General features: G+C 54.9%; 1 protein-coding gene across 1 annotated transcript in view; it reads left to right on the forward strand.

Annotated features, from left to right (window-relative positions):
* Positions 1 to 9,382, forward strand: part of ATOH8 (atonal bHLH transcription factor 8) — a 30,165-nt gene extending 20,783 nt beyond the window's left edge. The window contains exon 3 of the mRNA XM_056118209.1: positions 8,483 to 9,382. Within this exon, the coding sequence (XP_055974184.1) occupies positions 8,483 to 8,488 (6 nt within the window). The 3' untranslated portion in view covers positions 8,489 to 9,382. The remainder of the gene's footprint in view (positions 1 to 8,482) is intronic.
* The last annotated feature ends 7,490 nt before the right edge of the window (positions 9,383 to 16,872 follow it).

The following is a 16,872-nucleotide window of genomic DNA, read 5'->3' on the forward strand; positions in this document are numbered from 1 at the left end:
GCAGCTGGGCATGTGGGAAGAAGCCAGCCTCTTGGAGCCGGGGAGCTGGCTCCACGCGCAGCCAGGGACGCTCTGCATGCTGGAATCCCGGGTCCAGTCCCTGGCATCACATGGGAGTGATCAGCAACCTCTGAGCCCCGAGTGGACGCAGTTCTGCTGCATGCTGGGTGTGGCCACGGGGAAGCAGGAAGCGGCTGAGGGCAAGAGGAGGCAGAGGCAGGAGTGGCCGCGGGCTTCCCCTGGAGGCGTCCACCTCAGTGAAGGAGTCTCTGGGTTCACTCACTTCTGTTCTTCAGCCTGGAAATTCAGGGAGATGGAGGAGAGTGGGGCCGCTTAGGAGTTGTAGGGGGAGGTGAAAGTAGGGAGCAAGGAGACGATGGCTAGCACCTCCGTCACTCGTGGTGTGGTCGTTGGAGTTTCTGGACAAAGTGCTTGGGGTCTGCAGAAAACAAATAGAGTTCTTACATGTGGCTGGTTCAATCCCATAGGCATAGGATACCTGCAGCAAGTGATCTCTGAGCACAGAACCCTGAGTAAAACCCCCGAGCATCTCTGGGTGTGTCCCCCAAAAAAGAAAAGAAAAGAAGGGGAAAGAAAAATTTGCAACCGTGGGAAAGGGCTGCTGGGGTACAAGACAGGGCCTGAGCCGACCCTCGTTCTGGGACGCAGAAGTAGGGGCACAACCAGCTCCCTTACCCCCAGGATCTTTGTCCCACCGGGGCAGGAATAACCTCTTGGAAGACTCTCGGACTGTGCCGGGTGCACAGAGAGGCTGGCCCTGGGTACAGCTAGGGCTCCCGGGATTCCCACTGCCCTCCTCCAGCAGCGATGTAACGGCATTTCTCACTGGGGAGAGCATGGCACGTGTCACTGTCTGGGAATGGACTGCGGCATTGGTCCAGGCAGTGAAAGGTTTGGGGAGCTGTGACCTGAGGAGACATCAGCAGGTCGGGGCATCCCAGCAACCTCAGTCCTAGCCAGCTCCTCTGGGGAGCAGCCTTGGGGGAGCACAGCCGGGAATGGGGACATGGGCAGTATTCCGCACCCCTCCCCCGCTCCAACTCCTTCCCCTGCTCCCCCCCCCCCCCAGGGATTTCCTGCTTGTGGGGCGGGGGGAGGGGGTGGTCTGTGGCTGAAGGTCTCTGGGCTGAGGTTCTAATCTCTCACCCACCCATCCCGCACTTCTGCAGTCACTCACTGCATCTTTGGGGGAGCAAATGCATTTTTCTCTAACCCAGGGCCCCCCGGTGGATTCCCCTGGCCCACCAAGGTCTCTGGCCACAAACTTGGCAACTCTTAAACACCCGGGACCTCTGAGGCGCCCTCAGCCAGGACACAGTGTGATCCTCAGTTCACACCACGTTCCCGCCCTCAGCAAATATCAGCCAACTCCAACGGCTCATAAATTTCTTGCCTGTCACCCCTGGCGCCCGGGCCCGGCGGGGTGGGAGGTGCTGGGGCCTGAGGGGTGTGTGTGTGGGGGGGATACTGGTCTGTCCCTACCTGCTTCCAGTTCCCTGGGAAGTCTGGGGGCCGGAAGCCCCAGTGTGTGTGCCCAGAATAACTCAGCGGAGCCCAGCCCAGGAGAGGAGGGCGGCTGCCGTGCCAGATGCACGGAGGTGCGTGTGGGGTGTGAAGGAAGCCAGTCTCAGCCCTGAGCCTGGTGCTTCGCAGGACACAGCCCCTGTCAGGGCCGACTAACAGAGTCAAGTATAAACAGGGCTCACTGTTTGTCTCCAGGGGAGAATGAATGTGATCTAATTTGTTCCTGCTGTTTAATTTTTTTTTTTTATGGAATCACTGTGAGATACACAGTTACAAAGTTGTTCATGATTGGTTTTCAGTCACACAGTGTTCCAACACCTGTCCCATCACCAGTGCACATTTCCCACTGCCAGTTACTCTCCTATAGTTTACACGGACTCCTGGAAAATAAATATTTTAAAACTATAAAATGGAAACATTAACAACCTTATAGAGATAACAGTTCCCCTGTTTAAAGTGTTTGATTCATATCTGTTTATTCCTGGGCCACCCCCCAGCAGGACTCAGGGCTTCACTCTCAACCCTGTGGTCAGGGATGGCTCCTTAGGGGACCATGTGGGATGCCGGGGATTGACCCCGGGTCGCTGTGTGTAAGGCAAGCACCTTATCTGCTGTACTATCCGGCTCCTAAAAAGTTGATTCAGTAGCTTTCAGTCCATAGTGGATGTGTACAGCCTCCACCGCAGACAGTCTTGGGTGGTTGGGATCAGTCTGCAGAGAAACTCTTTTCTGTCTCTCACTTTTTCCCGTTTTCTTGCTTTTGAGCCACATCCAGCGGTGCTCAGGTCTTACTCCTGGCTCTGCAATGCTAGGCTCTGTGCTTGGTGGTATCAGGGGTGGGTCCATTCAGGATGCCAGGGATTGATTCCCGGTTGGCCACGTGACACCTACCTACCCTACCTGTTCTATGATCTCTTGTCCCCTGTCTCTCACTTCTTACCTCGCAGCCCCCCTTCACCCCCCACTGCCACGAGCCAGCAAATGTCCCTGTTCTGGACGGGGTGAGTGAGTGGACTCATGGACTCTTAGTGACTTGTCCTTTCATAGCCAGCTGCATCCCTCCAGTGCTCAGCCACCTTGTAGCTGCACTCCCTCTTTTCCATAATGAGCTGTATTCCAGCGTGGGAGCTGCACACTTGGCTTTCTATCCGTCAGGATGGACATGACTTGTGTCATTAAAAGACTAACACTTAAATACTATTGGGGGGGGAGCCTTTTCAGCCTGTGGTGGTATTTTATGTTCTCACACACCCAGTTGGTCAAAGTGAGGACCCAGTCCTTTTGGGGGCTGGGTCTCAGCACCTTCTGTTGTTTGGACCACACCTAGCAGTTTTCAGGGCTTATTCATGGCTTTGCACCCAGGAATTACTCGTGCTGGTGCTCAGGGGACTATGTGGGATGCCGGAGATCGAACCCATGTCAGCCTCATGCAAGGCAAATGCCCTGCCCGCTGTTCTGTGACTCTGCGGGTCAACACGTTCCTGTGCTCCCGATCCGGCCAAGGTGGGGACGGGGTAGCTCTGCGTCTCTTTGTCCTTTGGGGCCAATCCAGGAGAGTGTGGGGTGTCACTCCTGTGCACATCGAGAGATGAGGAAACTAAGGCTGCTCGAGGTCCTGGAGGTCTTTGGGACCCAGATGAACCCGGTGTTCAGAACTGAATATGAATCACCCTTCCCAGTCCGCATGTCAGCTCACTTAAAAGTGAGGGATGAGATCATTCCCAACTGTGGGAAAATACCTCCTGCTTGCCCTCCCTGCAGAAATAACATTTGAAATCTAACTACTCTTTTTAGGACAAATTGTTGTTTTACTTAAAGTCGGAGTTTCAGTACCATTGGTTGTCTCTTGCTGCACGTATAAAGCTATTGCCAGGGATCAGAGAGATAGTACAGTGGGCAGGATGCTTACCTTGCATGCGCCTGACCCGGGTTTGATCCCTGGCACCCCACGTGGTCCCCTGCGCCTGCCAGGAGTGATCCCTGAGCTCAGAGTCAGGAGTGCGCACTACCAGGTGTGTCCCCAAAACTCAAAGAAGATAAGAGAGAAAGAAAGAAAGAAAGAAAGAAAGAAAGAAAGAAAGAAAACTATAGTCTGGCTTAAATGTAGACAGAAGCATGTATCCTTTAAAACTAGTGAAAAATGTTTATATAGGTATAGTGTCATTGACTAAATGTATGTAAAAAGTAAGAGAAGTCTGAATGTTTCTCTTTTTAAAAATATCCCCAAAGTGTTACTGTGTAGCACATAAAATTAATCAAGAGAGGAAGCCAGTTCATTGAAGGCCTTGGTAGATTTCTGTAGCAGAGAGTTAATTATGAATAAAAAGCCTAGAAGTCAACAGAGCAAAGAAGGAAAAAAAAAGCCAAAAAAAGGAAAAGAAAAAAGTGCCAAGTTGTTTCAGTATTCCCAACAATTGACAAAAATTCCCTCAGAGCATGGGCACATTTATAAAACAACAACCTCCCCCCCCCCCCCAAAAAAAACGCTCAATGTTACATTTGAAATAGGAAACATACCCACACCCCCCACTGAACTGTTACAGTAAGTGAAATACTGTGACTGGGAACAATTGCTCCCTTGTTCTATAAACATTTAGGGAGATGCTACTGTGTATCTGGCACTGTTCTAGGAGCCTGAAGTGTAGCCACAAGCTACACTGGATTGCATCTCTGGGTCTTGGTGGAGCTGGTGTCTGACCACACGCAAGCCGACAGGTTCCAAGGCCAATCCTGTGCTCATGCGGGTGGGCAGCCTCCCCAGCAGTGCTTGGGGGGCGCGGGGTCACTTTGGACAATATTCCACCTACCTGGCTGGTTCTGTGCTAGGGCCCTGAAGTGCTGGGGGCTACTAGCTCACCCGGGCAGTGCTCAGGGAGGGCCAGGACTATATCCTCTGGCATTCAGGGGCCTTCACAGTGCCGGGAGGTCAGACCTGGGGCCTTGTGGATGGCTGGCATGCACTCCAGCGTGGAGCTCCACCTTCTGAATGCAGCAAACTCACTTACGGCCGGAGAGAATCACTTCCGTGGACTCTCCATATCAGACTAGCTCCAGGGTGCTGGGGAAGTGTCCCGAGGGACCCACATGGAGGGCTGCAGTGAACTCTGGATTCTCTGAGACTTGGATCCTTGGACGCAGTAGAATCCCTCCCCTTCCCCCACCTCCCACCCACACACACACACACACACACTCATGCCAAAAGACCAGCGCTGGAGGGGAAGCTGGGGACCCTCTCAGTCTGCTGCATGGCAGGCGCAGAGGTTCTGAGGAAAGGGCCTGTACCATGGGAGTCACAGTGGGAGAGCTTGCCACCTTCTCTGTCACATGTGGAGTCTGAGAGCCACACCAGCTGGTACTCAAGCATTGGTGCATGCTGATGGTCTCTGGGGCTATAGCCAACAGTGCTGGAGGGTTGTGCTTAATCATGTGTGTGTACATAAGGGCCTGGATACACATACACACACGCACACACACACTCTCTCACACACAGTGTCTCTGTGGCAGTTGTGTTTGCTGTTAGCTACAGCTGGCAGCGTGGCTTTATTCTGGCTGAAGCTGGAGTGACAGTCTGGCTCTCCTGGGCAGCTGAGGTTGGTGCTGAGATACGGAGAGACAGCCTGCTGGTGGGCAGACAGCAAAGCCGCGACATCTGTCGTGGCTGAACAGTGTATGGGGCAGACACCCCCTCACGCCCCCCCCTCCCCCCGCCTCTGCCTCCTGTAGCCTGATCAGGATGTGGGCGTGGTGAAGCTCCTGCAGCACCACCAGCAAATGCTGTTGGGCAAGATCCTGGTCTGGAAGGCCACAGGGCTTTCACATGGTGCAGGACTTTTCTGGGACTTTGGTGTGCTCATGTGTGGGGTCAGTATGATAGACAGCAGGGAGGGTGCTTCCTTGTACATGACTGGTCTGGGTTTGATCCCCGACAACTTATCGGGGCCGCCACCCTCCTCCAGGAGTGATCTCTGAGTGCAGAGTCAGGATTAAGGCCTGAGCACTGCTGAGTATGACCCCGAAACAAAAAAAGAAATATACTTGTGTGTGGTGAACTGGATCAAGCAGGGCTGGGGCTGGGTGTTTCCCAAATGCTGCATGTGTGTCTCCCCTGGCCAGCGTTCCGCAGATGCCTTTGGGGGGGTACCCGGGAAGGAGTGGGAGCACGAGGAGTGGGGATGTGGGGGAGTGGGAAGGTTTTGACACGTGACTGCAGTGTCCTCGCCATGCCTGTGTCTTGGGTTTCCTGGGACAGAGGGTGTTTGAGCTGGGTCCCGTGGGCTGGGGTGAGTGGCTGGGGGGAGGGAGGTACACAGCTCCAGGGCTCACCCAAAGGGAAAGGTGGGCTCCAGGAGAGGTCAGGGTTTGGTGAGAGAAGCCCCTGGCTCTCGGGTGGAGCCGGGGTGCCCGGCGCCTGCAGGGTCCGGAGGCTGCCATGGGCTTGGATCGCTGCCCAGGCTGCCCGGCCGGCTCTGGGGCGCAGCCTCCCCACCCTCCCCCAGACCACTGAACAAGAAAGGAACTCGGGCGAGGGCCCGCCCAGGCCGCCAGCGTCGGGATGACGCGGGCTGTAAATCAGTCCCTGGCCCACAGACCCAGTGCATCCCCACGGTCTCCTTTCCGCTTCTTAATCCTCCTCCTCAGACTCAGTAACAAAAAGCAGATTCCTGCCGGGGCCAGCCACGCACCGCGGGCTCGGAGAATGCGCGCGGGGTCTCACCACATCAAGACAGCGGCTTCCTCTCACTTTTCCTCCCCCTCCTCCATTAGCCCCAGAGTGCTCCTCCTCCTGGCCCCCGCTCCCTGCCACCCCCCCCTCCCGTCCCCGGGACCCCAGTTCCAGCTTTGCCCCAGCCTCCTCCTCTGGCTGCCTGCCCGGCCCGCGTGGCCGCCCCAGGCCCTGTGGTTAACCGGCCCTCCAGCCTCGCGGTTTGGCTCCATCCTGGCTGCCTGAGCGGGCAGAGGCTGCAGAGGAGTCACAGCTGGTCAGGCTGGAGTCAGAGCCTGCTACTGCCCGCTGGGCGCGGCTCCTTCTGGGAGTCTGTGATTGTCACCCTCCTCCTGCGGGGTGGGGGCAGGAGGGCGCTCCGACCCCCAGCAGGTGGGAAGGGCCCAGCAGATGTTTTGCTTCGAAAGTCAGCACTGAGCTGTTTGTTCAGGGTTGTCGCAAGAAGTGAAGTATTTGGAAGCATTTTCTTATGCGGTCCTGGCACCAGGAGCCATGGGTGCCTGTTCTGTGTGTTCTGTGACTTCCTGGACCCCTGCAAGCCTCTCCCCACCAGCTGACCCCCCCTTAGAACAGAAGCCCCTGCAGCTGCCCTGATCTCTCTCTCTCTCTTTTCTTTTTGGGTCAGATTCGGTGATGCATAGGGCTTACTCTTTGCTCTGCACTCAGGAATTACTCCTGGCAGTGCTCGGGGGACCATATGGGATGCTGGGAATCAAACCTGGGTCATCTGCTTGCAAGGCAAACGCCCTACCTGCCGTGTTACTGCTCTAGCCCCATGCCCTGACCTCTCTTGTTCCAGACAAGCACACCCTCCAGCCACTTTCCCGGGGAACCGGACTGAGACTTCTCAGGTCGCCACTGTGAAGATCTTGATAATTGTCAAACATGGGGCAAGAGTGATAGTACAGAGGGTAAGGTGCCAGCCTTGCACACGGCTGACCCAGGTTCATCCACGGCATCCTATATGGTCCCCAAGCACCACCAGGAAAAATCCCAGAGAATAGAGCCAGGAGTAACCCCTGAGCATCACCAGGTTTGCCCCCAACCCCCGTAAAAAAAGGTTGCGCAGGTTTTCAAATTATGTCCCTTAGCTCCTGGCTCTCAGAGGTGCCCCGGCTACATGCCAGAAGGAAGGCGTTAGGCTCTGGGCCTCTCTTGCTGTGCACCCCACGGTCGCCCAGACTGACAGAATTGTGTTTGTCTGTTTCCTGTGGAAAGGACCCACTGGTAAGGCTGTGGAAAGGAGCACTGAAAGGTTGGGAGAATATACAGCAGTTAGGGAACATGCCCATGCTTGAGCTGCAGCACTTCAGGGTCCCCCAAGCATCACAGGGTATGGAGACCCCAAGTGCCTTTGGGGTGTGCTGAGTGATCCCCGAGTCCACAGAGCCAGGCCAGCATGACCTGTTTGGCTCTTGCATTGAACCGCCAGCCTGTGTGGCTGAGAATCTCCTGTGGGGTCTTTGGGCTTCCCAAGCACTGCACTGAGCCCCCTTCCCTAATAAAAAAAAGACAAAAGTGTGCTTGTAAATGACAGACCTGGAACCGGAATGATAGCGCAGTGGGTAGGGTGTTTTCCTTGCATGCGGCCGACCTTGGTTCGATTCCCAGCATCCCATATGGTCCCCTGAGCACTGCCAGGAGTAATTCCTGAGTGCAGAGCCAGCAGTAACTCCTGTGCATCCAGGTGTGACCCAAAACAAACAAACAAACAAACAAAAAAAGAAAATGACAGACCTGTTCCAGCGACATCATTTTACGAAAGAGAGTAAGGATGGGAGAAGTTAAGTGACTGTCAGGGTGGGTTGCCTGGCTTTGTAGGTGCACCGGGCCAGTGCCTGGATGCTGGTGTGTGCTGTGGTCTGCGTGGCATGCACTCGCAGGAGCGGGGATGTCCACAGGAAGGGGGCTGGCCTGCCTCGGACACCCCTCAGAGGACAACCTGCTTAACGGTGCTCTGCCCGCACATCCTCAAGCTCCCTCTGTCCCCACTGCCCTGCCCGTCCTCCCCACACCAATGCCAGCACTCTGGAACTGGTCACTCCTAAGTCCAAAGGCAAGCTCCCTACTTCCTGCCCCCGCAATGCAGCCCCCTGTCCCTGGGAACCTGGTGAGAGGCGGGCGGGAGGGTCTCTGCTACTGGCCACCTTCTCCTTCCAGACACTGGAGTCGGGTGCAGTGGGGCTGCTTGTGACAGTGGCTTGTTTTTTTCAGGAGTGACCAGCGTGGCGTCAGACCACGGATGCTGCTGTGGGCCTGGTGTGCGGTCCAGCCTGAGGGAAGACGACGTTGCCCAACCCAGACTCATCGTTTCCAAGATGCTGCTGGCCGGGCAGCCCTGGCCTGTCAGGGTCGGGAGAGGAGCAGGCTGTCTCGTGTCCCTGCTGCCCTCCCGGCCACTCCATCGTCGCCTCTTCCACTTCGCACTTTGCCCCCTGGTGGGCAGGGGGAGAGCTTCGCCTTCCCCTGGCCTCTGCCCATGCCCTCTCTCTGGCTGCAGAAGTTCATTGCCAAAGATCTGACAGAGCTCCCCCCCCCCCCCCGGAATGTGGTGAGAAGCCCCCCAGAGAGAAGCCTCACCTCTCTGTCCCCTCCTGCCCCCTGTTCCTCGGGTCCCCAGACAAAGCTGAGTTGGTGACTCCGCCGGGAACTCATGATGAGATGGACATCTGGCCACCACTGGACGCGCTTGGCCCTCTGACCTGGAAGTCTTTCTACATGGCCTCTGAGCTACCTGGGCACAAACTAAGCCCGGGAGGATGGCAGCAGTGAGGCTGCGAGGCTGGAGGGATGGTCGCTGGGTGCCTGCTCTTCTCTTCCTCCCACAGAGCTCCTCGTGGTGGCGGGGTTGGGTCAGGGGCTGACACCTGGGACCACAGTCCCAGGGTTTGGCGCAGGGCCCTTGCCAGTGATCCGCGCTCCTGGCTGGACAGACAGGGACCTCGTGCTTGGAAGCGTGATACGTCAAGGCTGTGCAGAGCGGAGGCGGGGACCAGGGGAGTGGGCCAGTCTGTGGGGGAGCGGGCCTGCTCCTTCCTCATGCTCAGAGGCCAAAGCTGTTCACATCTGTGCTCAAACATCTGCTTCAAATTGAAGTAAAAGCCCCAACATGGAAAGAAAACACTTGCCTGTGTTGAGTGGACTCTGTGGGTGACTGTGATCGCACGGGTCAGCTGGCGCGGGCAGTGCGTGCGTGTTCGTGTGTGTGTGTGTGTGAGTGTGTGTGTGTGTGTGTCTGTCTGTCTGTCTGTCTGTGTCTGTGTTAGGGGGCCCTCACGACAACCTCAGCCTGCTTCACACCTCTCTTCATCCTCTCACGGGTTGGTAACACAAGGTTTTTTTTTTTTTTTTATCAGAAATCCCATCTTAGAGATGAAGAAACCAAGCGCCAAGGACACAGGCCAATTCTCAAATCGACAGCCAATTCTCAAATCAAGGTGGCTTCACTCTCAGTCCTTTCTGCCCCCCCCTTAGTGCAGTTGGAGCCCCAAGTTCCAAGTCTTTGTTGACCCTCTCCTGTCTCTTCACCAGGGGCACATGAGGGCCACAGTAAAGGCCCCTGGCATGGGGAAGGGCGGTAAGGAGCAGGATGGCAGGTCTGAGCTCAGCAGAGGCAGCGCTGGGCAGTTTTCTTGCTGCTGCTGGGCCCTGCGCTGGGCGGCGCTGGGGCTCAGGAGCCTCTTCCTTGGCACCGTGTATCTTGGCATCTCCTCTCTGTTTTTGTTTTTAGGTGTTTGTTGCTGTTGTTTGTTTTGGGGCCACACCTGGTGGTGCTCAGGGATCCCTCCTAGCGGGGCCTGGGGAACCATATGTGATACCAGGGATCAAACTGAGGTTGGCCAAGTGCAAGGTAGACACCTTATCCTTATCCTATCTCTGAGGTGTCGGGATGCGACTGTGGGACAGATCAGAGGGTCCAAAGGACACTGAATACTCCTCAGAGCAAAGCTTCCCTAAAAGCATCCAGGGCAGAGCGGGATTGGCATGGGACAGTGTGGGAAGTCAGTCATCGGGGACCCTGGCACAGGGCACAGCCCCATTCTACCTTTGCACTGTCACTGAATAGCCCTGCGGGCATCCCCTCGGGAAGCAGGTCACGGGACAAACGATCATCAAACGTATTGTCATAAAGGAGACAATATGGGAACCCCCCATATTGCTGCCACTGAACTGACCTGGGAATTCAGCACTAAGGACCCACCAGGCCCCTGGCATGTGTCCCCGCTGCTGTTCAGGCAGGCAGGCCAGGCTCCCAGGCCCTCCAAAGCATCTGCTGTTAGTCGCGAGTCCAACACTGAGTGAGGTGCTAGGAAGAGAGACAGAGCCTCGGGGGTTTCCTGTTTTCATCAGGCTCCTGGTCTGCACAGACAAATGAGTGGGTCAAACCGAGGCAGCTCCACAAGGAAGAAATCTGGAAGCTCCTTGAACCCCCTCCTTTCCCTTAGGAGTTCTTGGGAAGGGCCGTGCAGGAAAGGGGCCTTTCAAGCTGGGTGTGGAAGGATGGACAGGAGTTTTCTGTGCAGAAGAGTGAGTGCAGGGCTCTCTCCAAAGGGATGCTCAGCACTGGCAGGGCAGTGGGGCCACTTGAGTAGGTGATGAGATGGAACTGATGGAACATACTTAGCCCAACTTCCATCTCCAGAAAGTTTGGCATACTGGTCTGGTTGGGGTCAATCCCTGGGACTTTGGATAGTTCCTGGCTCTTGATAGATTTGAGAACCCTGTCCAGTGAAGACAGAAGGACAGAGACGAATAAAATGAAGGGAATAGAAGTTTATTGGGGCACGCTCCCAGGTGGAACCCCACAAACCTCAGGTGAGGCTGAGGTAGAGCCACGCTCTGGGAGAGACTAAGGGGGCTTGTAAATTGTCTTGGGCAGGGAAAGGGGAGAAGGGAACCAAGACCAGTGGAGCCTGTTCTCCATAGGGGATGGATGTGAGGAAGCCTGGGATGCAACCTGGGGCCTTCCTGTCACCAGGTGGGCCGTAAGTCCTGTCTTCCATGCTGGGGACAGGGTGATCTGATTCTGGGAATGTTGCTGTCTCTGATGAGACATTGGTTGCCATTTGGTCTCGGTTGCCATTTTGGCCGAGCAAAACCTCACAGTTCTAATGTGCAGGCAAGGTTGAGAGTTCAGCTTTCTGCCTGGAAAGTGATTTGGAATCACTGATACAAACATGTTTGAATATGAGCAACTGACAGCCCAGGCTTTCCTCTCCTTTCCAGCTTTTTCATGAGTATGGCAGCTTGCGTCCTGGTGCTCATACACACACACACACACACACACACACACACACACACACACGCACACGCACACGCACACGCACACACACATGCACACACATGCATTCATTCTGTCTTTCTAGGGTGCACACTTGCACGTTGCATCCCAGGAAGAGAGAGAAACCCAATTCCAAGAGATTTGCATTTTGGCAGGGTGGGGATGCTGTGCTTAGGGATAACTGCAAGGACCAAGGGCACACTCTGGATACAGGAGGCCTAGGCTCAATCTCGGGCACTGCATCGTCCCGCAAGCCCCACTAGAAGTGATCCCCAAGCACAGAACTGGGGTCAGCTCTTGGGGACCACCAGGTGCGTTACTCCCCACCCTTCCCCTCCCGCCTCTGCCACTGCCAAATTAAAAACCAAGTGGATTCATTGGCAGTCTTCTTGACTGTCTCCTGTAAGCAGCCATGCAAAGAGACCCTCTCCAGAATAGAAATCACGAAGGGCTGGTACGGGGCCTAACAGGATGGTTCCGAGCCAGGAGAGAGGCGTGGAGGGGTTTTCGATGCATGCTCTCTGCTTTGTGCTTGGCTCTGGAGTAGGCTCTGCAATTCTGGGGAGGTGGTTCCGTGAATCCCTGGACCCTTTCTATTGCTCCCAGTGATGCCTCGGGGAGCCTGCAGAGTTGGGGATCAATCGAGGCCTCCAGCCGGCAAAGCCTGTGGTAAGGCCCTGGAGCTTTGCCCCGGCCCTGTTTCTTTCTCAGGATGCACAGCCTGGCCAGAGGCCCTGGTAGACTATAGGTTCCCCATCTTTACTCCCTTCTGTCCCATGGTCATCACACCCTCCTAGGACCCTCCTCTGTGCCTTTCTAGTTCACTGTGTCCTCTGGGCCTCAGGCATCCTGTCTTTTTTCTCCTTTTTTGGTTTACAGTATCTCACCTTTGAAAGCAAATCGACAGATACTGCTCTGTCCTTTGCGAATAGTCTGGAGATCTGTATTCTATTGCTGTTCCAAAGCCAAAGCGCTAAGGAGGAAGGAGTGTGGATATCTATGTTCCAAGTCACTAGTAATCGGCTGACCCTCACCCCGCCCCAAAGACCCCATCCTCACCCACCTCCCCCTTTTGCACAAGTCAGTGAGGAGCTGGGGTGGTGTCGCTCTGGGCAACAGTCCTCTGTGTGACGGCCACGCTGGGAACTGGAGGTTCAGGCAGGCCCCTCATCAGCCAGCCTGTCCCCAGGCAGAGCCCCGCCAGGATGGGCCATACTGGGTCAGCCGTGGAGGGCTGCTGGGGGTCTGAATGGAGCTGTGCTTGTTCCTTTCCCAAGCTGCTTCTGGAGTTGCCCAGGGGCCATCTGGCCTGCTCAGGCCACATTCCCATGCCCATGTGCCCCTTCAAGAGACCGTGCTGGGGGGTTTGTCTCTGCCTCGTTGCTGTTCCCCTTTTGTGGCACAAATCGCTCCCTTCCAGACTTCAGGGGCACGAAGAGGTAGAGAGGACTCTTCCAGATGGGGCTAGGGGAGATGGACACGCGCATACCTCTCTCCTCCTCCTCCTCCTCTTCCTCCTCCTCCTCCTCCTCCTCCTCCTCCTTCTCCTCCTCCTCCTCCTCTCTCATGCACAAATACCCAGGTACGCACTTGGGTACCTGCCTGGGTCAGGAAAATTCACTGCGTAGATGCTGATGGGGAGGGAGGACCTGTTGCTCACCCTGGTTTCTCCTTCTCACATGTTCCTTTCTGATCCTCCAGACCCAGACAGTTCTTGTCTGCCTTCCCGAAGTCAGGTACCCCCACGGAATTTAGATTTATAAATAACGACTTTGTCTTCCAGATATCGGGGCCCACGCCTGATCTCCGGATGGCGTCTGAATTCCTAGAGGGCAAAGATTGGGTCTAATTCACCTCCAATTCCTAGGGGGGAAAAAATCTTGCTGAATGTATATATTGGTTTCTTTGTTGAATGAATGAATAAAAATGGAAAATATGGTAATTCGCTCATTTATTTTCTTCCTTCCACAAATCGCGAGCAAGAAGCTAATTTGTTCAAGACTGCGAGAGAATAGAACACAGACCTTTTCCCAGGGCTTAACAGGGGTGCCGGTCTGGGGCTGATGGAGCCTGGGCTTAGGGGGCCTTTCTGCTCTTTATGTGACGGACCTCTGAGATCGGAACTCCTGCACACAGGGGCTCTTCCCGGCCCATGTCACAGCCTGTCACAGGCCCTGGACAGCAGTGGAATGAGCATGTTGCGTGACTGACTAAATGTGGTGTTCTCCTAACCACTCACTTCAGGCATCACTAATCAGTGGCAGCTTTTTCTCCCAGGGCCGGAAGCTGCCTCAGTTCCTCATAACGCTCTAGGCAGAGGGCGTTCATCCACTGAAGAGATGTGGTCTCGGCTCTCCAGAGTTAGCTCTCAGGTCAGCTTTTCCAGGGCATCACGAGGTGACAGCACCGAGGCCGATGGTGGAGGGGAATGGTCCCATTGCCGCTCCGAGGACTGCGTGGTGGTCACCTCCAGCTGACCTCCCTGTCTTTGATGGGTTCCCAGGTGCTTCTTCTGCCCCTGTGGCCAACAGAACTTTATTTCTGAAGTCCCTCCGCAGGCCCCATGTCTCCTGGCCAAAGTCCAGGCTTTCAGGAGTCTGTTGGACTTGTCACAGCGGGTCCCGCCTCCCCCAGAGTCTCCAGCACCTCCCCCATGTCCAGGACCCCCACTTTGGCTCTCTAGGGGTGCTCTACCTCATCCTGAAGTACTACTAGCCCCCTCTCAGGCCTATCTACTTTCCTCTTCCTCTGTCAGCCCAAGAAGTAAGATTCTCCCTGAACCCTTGAGTCTGTGGCAGTGAAAGCCATTCTCTTTGAGTCTGACTCACCTTGGCAGCCTCCCACTGCCCCCAGAAAACCTTGTTCTCTCTGTCCTGGGACCCAGGCAGGCAGAGAGGCCTGTTTCTCTGAGGGCAGAGGCCCCTGCTCGCGCCCCCATATTCTAAGGCCGCATCTTTCCTTCCACATCCGATTAAAAACAATTCCTCCTTGGTCCCAACTTTAGTGGACAACTTAGTATCCCTCCGAATCTTTGTGATATCCCAGGAGACTTACACTTACCTGGGAATTTCTGGCTTCAATCTCTTGCATCCTCTGAGTTTATTTTCCCCCCTCTCTCTCTCTCTCTCTGTCCCTTCCTCTCTCTTTCTCTTTCTCTCTCCCTCTTCCTTTCTCCCTCCATTCCTCTCTCTCCCCCCTTCCTCCCTCTTTCCTTCCCTCCCTTCCTCCTTCATTCCATCCCTCCCTCTCCCTCCTTTCTCCCTCCCTTTATCCTCTCTCTCTCCCCCCTCCCCCCTTCTTTCCTCCCTCCATTCCCCCCTCCCCTCTCTCCTCTCTCCTCCTGTGGCTGGTTCATTCCCTCATTTTGGCTTCAGCTCATGGAAGCACAGCTATCTTTCCTCAGCTTCTCCAAAGCATCACTCACCCTACGAATTGTTTTTTTTTTCTTTAAAAAATATTTGCACCCACATTAAAACCAAACAAAACCTAACCATGTTGCTTCCCAATTCATTGAGCCGATTCCTTGTATTTTTGACAGGTTTGTCATGTTTCCGGCAGTTAGAAGTATTTCCCCCTCTGGCTTCACTCCCTGACACCACATTTCTGGGTTGTGAGTCACTTGAAGTTGTCCCACAGCTGGGCTTGGATCCAGTCTGTTCTCTTCTCAGCCCAACAGCCTCATACCCACCCCAGTTCACCACCAAACCCAGGGTTGAAAGCCCCAGATATAGAAATATGGTGCCCTGGGGCAGGTCAGGAGCTGGTGCAACCACTGGCCACAGGCCCTGCCAGGGTCTTGCTTCTGGGAGCACAGGTACACGCAGGCCCCAGATAGACCCTTCCTCCCCGTAGGCTCTGCTGTGACCCAGCCGCAGCCAAAGGCATCAGACTGGACCAAGGGGAGCATAAAACAGGACAACTAGCTGCTCCCCCAAGAGGCAAGCAGAGCCCCGAAATAAGCCCCATGCCAAGGCCATTCCCCAAACCGCTTCTCAGACAGCTGGCCACAGATGACAGACACTCATCGTGGGATGTAGGTTTCTCACCTCACAGCCAGGAGTTTCTAGAGAATTTCCCTCTTGCATGCATGCACACACATGCTCGCAATACAAACACAGACACATACACACATACATACAGACACACAGACATACAAATACAAACATACACCTTGCTTTCCCTTTTAACTAAAAGACTCAAAATAAACTCCATTTTCCGGAGAAGGAAATAGGACAAATAGCAAGGATGGGGGTACACTTAGGGACCACCACGCTGACCTTTACTTTCTAAATAGAATCAGGGTGAGGGTCCTGACCAAGACTTTTCCTGTCTAGCACGAGCATGAGGCCCTGAGGGTGTGTGATATCAACTCGTTTGGGTCTTGTTCTTTAAAAAAAAAAAGTTATATATTAACATAATATTTATTGCTGAAGCATTTTAACTATATTATTCAGTGAAATTAAATACACACAATATCGTATGCTATACCATAATCTAGATCCCAAAGTTTTTGTTATCATCCCCAGTGTAAACTCAGCCCGTTAAGCGTGACTCTCCTCCTAGCCTTCCCGGCCTTGCTAGTGTTTTCTCGCTTCTGTCTCTGGTTTTGCATGGTGTTGGTGCTTCATGTTAGCAGAATCACACGTTTGTCTTTCTCGGTTGTGCTGTCTCCGCCGGGCATAACATTTCCACACCCTGTTCGTGTTGTGGCCGGGTGAGAGCTGCGCCCCTTCCTGCGGCTGCTCCTGTCCGTGTGTCCCACACAGCACGGACTCTCCATGCGTTCGTTGGAAGAGGGCACGATCTGTAACTCATGTCTCAACATTTAGGGCAACAGCAAAGTGGGGTCCCTGGGAGACCGTATGGGGTACAGCGCCTCTAGACTGTGATGATTTTGGACGAGTCATCCTTCTCCTCTCCTTCCTGTCCCCCTCCTCCTCCTCTTCCTCCTCCCCTTCATCCTCTTCCTCTTCTCCTTCCTCCCCCTCCCCCTCCTCCTCTCCCTCCTCCCCATCCTCCTCCACCTCCCCCTCCTCTTGCTCCTCCTGCTCCTCCTCTCCTCCTCCTCCATTTCCTCTTCCTCCTCCCCCCTCCTCCTCCCCCTCCTCCTTCTTTCTTTGTTTTTGGCCCACCCCTGGCTGTGCTCAGGAGTCACTCCTAGCTCTGCACTCGGAATTCACTCCTGGTGGGCTTGGAGGAACATATGCAATGACAGAGCCAGGTCAGCCATGTGCAAGGCAAATGTGCCACCCCCCTGTGCCATAGCACTGTGGCCCAAGCCACAGTTTTCTTACCCTCACTCTTTCCCAGATTTTGGGTCCAC

The sequence above is a fragment of the Sorex fumeus genome, unplaced genomic scaffold, assembly GCF_029834395.1.
Source record: "Sorex fumeus unplaced genomic scaffold, SorFum_2.1 ptg000003l, whole genome shotgun sequence".
Taxonomy (NCBI): Eukaryota; Metazoa; Chordata; class Mammalia; order Eulipotyphla; family Soricidae; genus Sorex; species Sorex fumeus.